The 4,918-nt window shown below is 39.9% G+C and overlaps 1 protein-coding gene across 5 annotated transcripts in view; it reads left to right on the top strand.

Moving 5' to 3' along the window:
- The window catches only part of Wdfy2 (WD repeat and FYVE domain containing 2), a 160,552-nt gene that overhangs the window by 611 nt on the left and 155,023 nt on the right, over positions 1 to 4,918 (top strand). For 3 of the 5 annotated variants that reach the window (XM_010636949.3, XM_010636950.3, XM_033760046.1), the window contains exon 1: positions 7 to 174. The exons of 1 other annotated variant lie outside the window; for it this stretch is intronic. In XM_010636949.3, the coding sequence (XP_010635251.1) occupies positions 38 to 174 (137 nt within the window). In that variant the 5' untranslated portion in view covers positions 7 to 37. Of the gene's footprint in view, positions 1 to 6; positions 175 to 4,918 lie in introns of those variants that run through there. One more of the 5 variants, XM_010636952.3, reaches the window with a different exon arrangement.

Here is a 4,918-nt window from a genome sequence, read left to right as displayed (position 1 = left end):
TGTTGGTGGCGGCGCCCCCGGCGTGCCCCTTCCTCCGATGGCGGCGGAGATCCAGCCCAAGCCGCTGACCCGCAAGCCGATCCTTCTGCAGCGGGTCGAGGGGTCCCAGGAGGTGGTGAACATGGCCGTGATAGTGCCCAAGGAGGAGGGAGTCATCAGCGTCTCAGAGGACAGGTACAGGCTGCTGCTCCTCGGCCGCGAGGGAGGCGGGACGGGCCAGCGGTCCCCGAGCGCTCTGCCTCCACGTTCCCGAGCGCCGTCGCCTCCTCGGGGCTGAGGGAAGCGGACCCGGGACCGTGCCGTGCGCTCCGGCCCCATCCACCGTCGTGTGGCGCCGGCGGAGCTGGGGTGTCCCTCGGGCTAAAGGTGCGCGGGACGCTGGACCTCGGTCCATCCCTGGGGACGGAGGGGGAGGAGCCGTTCGGCCCTGCAGGTGTGTGCCTTGGGAAGATGCTCCTAGCTGCCTTTCAAAATAACTAAGGACTTGGGGCCCCTCTCTGGTGCAGTTCTTAGGGCTCCAAACTGAGAAAGCAAATGCCAGTACCTTTTCCCAGACATTCCTACTTAATCCATGTATCTTTTTTTGGTTCCGGAAAAATCTTCCAAATTGTGAAAAGAGTAAATAATTTAAGGTTCCATTGTGGTACCGTCTCTCTTTTCTCATCTCTCTTTTCTCCTTATGTCTTTGAGCTCAGGAAGCGCCTAAGAACTCGGAAGGTACTATGGCAGCAGATAGCTTTTAGAGTTCCTTCCCTTTGCTTGCTTCCTTTCTTTTTGCTTAATTTTGCTTAATTTACAGAAGTGAAGCTAGTTTTTCTGTCTTCGATTTTCTCCCTTGCACTGCGCTTTCACTTTAACTTAATGTCCTTTAATACACAGAAATAAGGCTGATGAAGATAATTTTCAGAGAAATGCTGCTTAGTTACTGTAATGTGTCTGGAATTGTTCCTTTGACAGTATCTATAAACATTCTTGAAAATGTGCCACTGCATGACAAGGGGCATTTACTTTAAAGACTAGGCAGGTTTTCTTAATACTGCATAAGTTCGAAATCACTCAGAGGTAGAGAATTTTCTTCCATGGTGACTCCTAAAATTGCAGAGGTAAAGAAACAAAGTGTTACTGTTTTTATAGTCATGTCAGCATTTTGTATATAATGTGACCTCCAAATTTTTGTTTGATAGATTAATTCATATGATTGGTTCTTCCAGTGCATCTAGGATGAATATATTACGCATGTGTATTACTTTCCTGTGTAAATGGTGTTGGATACAGATGGCTCTGGATCATTCCTATGTAGACCCAGTAGAAAACGTGGTAAACATACATTAATGGCAGTCAATCTGCAATGAACAGAAAAAAATGTAATGGCTGAAGTGGAATATATGGTCAGGAGCCTTTTGAAATTCATAAAGAAGTCTTATGACAGTATTTAATTTTTCCGTAGAGGCAAAATCCTATTAAGAGGATCTAGAAATTCTTTGTCATAGAATTATTTTTAACGGACTACAATCTACAAAATACATTGAAGGAATATATTGATAGATGTCACTTTCCCATTCTTAACTACTAGAGATCAAAATAATCAATTTTAAATTAGTAAATTAACAAATTCAGTGAATCAGGAGGAGAAAGATAGTTAAACCTAAACTCCTTTGATATTAGTTTTGAAACTTCTGCTTTCCATTTCACGGCTTTTGTCTTCAAGGAGACAGCTCTAGTGGCAGTATGTTTCAAAATGTTTGAGAAGCTAAAGTTGTATATATAAAAGAAACTGCAGAATAAATCATTTTATTATAGGACAAAAGAAACACTTCAGCTATATTTTCATTTTACTAGTTTACAATATAAGATAGAAATTATTTTTTCACAGAGTACTGCTAAATAAAGCCCAGACAGAAGTCAGGATTTTTCTTTCCATATATTTTAACTCAGATTGACAAAGTCTGTGCTTCTTTGGGTCATTTACTCAAACATGACAACAACTATAATTTAGAGCTCAGTTTTGGTTAGGTTTCACATTAAGAGAGAATTCATCTGTATTCTTGCTTTTCAAATCCAGTATCAGTATTACTTGATACAATGCTAAATTGTGAAGATAGAATACCGATTTTCAGCAAAGCCTAAACAACTATTACTATTAATTGTTTTAGCTGGTAACTAATCAATTTTCATCCCTGAACTGCAAGTCTAGTCACAAAAGACGTCCTATACCTGAGAGGCAGTGTCCTTTAAGTTCTTATGAAACTCTAGTTTCTTTCTCTGTCTCTCTCTTTCCCTCCCTCCCTCCTCCTCCCCTCCCTTCCTCCCCGCCCTGTCCCCTTCCCCTCCCTCTCCCTCTTTCAGTACTGTCCAATCTGTGATTCCAAATAACCTTTATGTGTACCTTTGAAAGCACTTAATGTTTTCTGTATTAAACAGTACTGTTTTAAACACACTTCATGTGTGTTTTATGTTCTGTGAGTTCTCTAGGGAACTCTGTTTCTTATTCTATGCAGCGTCTAAAGGTCCTACCATAGTACCTGGCACATAGGAGTCCCTCTGTGAACATTCATTGTATCAGTGACTGATCTAGTTCTTATGTTTGTTTTTCTATTGTCTTAACTATCTCAGACATTCAGTTGATATTTGTTGAATGAGTATTTTGATGAACAAATGTACATTTGTGGAGAAAGTATTGCATTAGGTGGCTTTTAGGTTCCTTAAAACTCTGAAAGTCATACACTGTTTCATTCATTCCAAAAACAAATATTTGAATTTATTTTGTTCCAGTCATGTGTGTATATTACAGTAATGAAAATGACAAAGTCCTTTAAATATGCTTATAGTTTAGTGGGGAAAATATTAGAAGAATATCATTTAATTAAAAAAATCACCATCTTTAAGTTATAATATTGAAGGAGAATTTTCAAATGGGGAAGAATGGCCAGATTCTACAGCCCTTATTGTTCTCTAGAATTGACTTTCTTTTGGATTACCACTTTCTCCCTCCTACTGCCCTCAGTAATAGGATGACAATACTCAAATCATCAAGCCCATGTGTGGATAAAAAACCCTTTCCTTGAAGTTTGCTGTAGAGCAATTAGGACAACCTGAAACCATTTTGAATCAAAGGAGGAAGCATAAGAGAATATAAGAAATATAAAAGCAGCCAGATTTATAAGCTACCATAATACAGAGCCTGTTCTCCAAAGTCTGGCCTTTTCTGAGTCTCCCTGTTTATAGCTAGATTCTATCCCCAAAGGACACACCGAACTTTACTATTTTGGGTTCCTTATTTCCCAGGTTCTTTTTGGACTGTCTTTTTCTGAGTGAATTTCATTTTAGCATGTCTTGCTTAAGAGTTTCATCTCTGACATCTCTGCTCTGTTTTGGTCAAGACTTATGTGAACAGCTTACGAGGAGCTCCCTTGTTAAGCCTCTTAAAGTAATAAAAACTGGTAGGGACCTTTCTCCACATAGGGCTCAGATCCAGGCAGACCTTTATCTTTGTAAGTTCTTTATATTCATATTTTTAACACAAGACAGTAATCTTACATCCATACAGAGAGTTTCAATACCTAGGTTTTTTCTTATTAGACAGTGTAAGAAATTGTTCCCTAAGAATAAACAGTGAGCTAGCTAAAGACAGGTATCTGGGATTGCCAAAACAATCTTTCTGTTGATGCAGATGAAAACAACACTGGGATTCCACCTCACCCCAGAAAGAATGGCTGCTATCAAGAAATCAACCGATAACAAATGTTGGCAGGGCTGTGAGGAGAAAGGAATCTTTCTCCTTTGTTGGTGCAACCACTGTGTAAAACAATGTGGAGATACCTCAAATAACTAGGACTAGAGGTTCCATTTGACCCAGCCATCCCTCTGCTGGGTATCTTTCCAAGAGAAGTAAAGGAATCATATCACAGTGATATATGCACACCCATGTTTGTAGCGGCACAGTTTGTAATAGGTAAAACTTGGAAACAGCCCAATTGCCCATCAGTTGGAGACTGGATAAAGAAGATGTGTTTTTTTTATAAAATGAAGTACTACTCAGCCATAAAGAATGAGAAACTAGAGTCATTCATAGAAAAATAGATGCATATTGAGGCCATACTCTTAAGTGAAATAAATAAGACACACATGTATAAATACCGAATAGTTTCTCTGATGTGAAAAACTAAAAGTGTAAATAAGCTTCAAAATGTATAATTGATAATGTGAAATAGGAAGAAAACGGCTAAAGCTGTAGGGGAAGTGGGAAGGGTAGGGGAAAAAAGGGAAAAGAAAAAATATGAGAAAAGGCAAAAATGGAAACAAAGTCTTTGTAAATAGGGGAGGGGGAAGGGGGTGAAGGGAGGGCAGGGGTATGGGGGAAAAATGAGAACCAAGATCTGTCATGTAAAGGTACAAGATCCCAGTGATAAATGTAACTGTACTGTATACTCAAAAAGTACCAATAAACTCAATGAAAAAAAAAATCTCTCTGTTTGTAGTGGTTTGGGAAGACCAGCATATCTTCCTCGGATGGGTCTTAAAGGATCAGTGGGCGTTTATGTGAAAAAAACTGGGGAAGAAGAAAGAGAATTCAAGGTAGAGGGACAAAGAAAACTTCCATATGTTGAGATGTACTAGAATGACTGGGTCAGTAGTATAGATTGTGGAGCTAACCTCCACATTTTGAGGAATCTGGAAAATTAGTGTCTTTAGGATAGTAATTGAGGGCAAAAATTACTGAAACCTCTGTGTTCAGGAATTCACAACTCTTTTTGTTAGGGAGAAGACTGTGAAGGAGAATCCTAAGGGAGTCAGGTCATGAGAAGGGACTCTAGGGAGCTGCCTTATAGTTTGACTAATTAGAATCAGCGCCCCCCCCAGTAGTGGGGGTTGAGCCCAGGGCTGCTCTACTACTGAGCTACATCTCTAAGCCTTCAAA

The sequence above is a fragment of the Fukomys damarensis genome, unplaced genomic scaffold, assembly GCF_012274545.1.
Source record: "Fukomys damarensis isolate Sample0158 unplaced genomic scaffold, DMR_v1.0_HiC HiC_scaffold_38, whole genome shotgun sequence".
In the NCBI taxonomy this organism is placed as follows: Eukaryota; Metazoa; Chordata; class Mammalia; order Rodentia; family Bathyergidae; genus Fukomys; species Fukomys damarensis.
The sequence above is the reverse complement of the archived record's forward strand: the minus strand, read 5'-3'. Positions and strand labels throughout refer to the sequence as shown.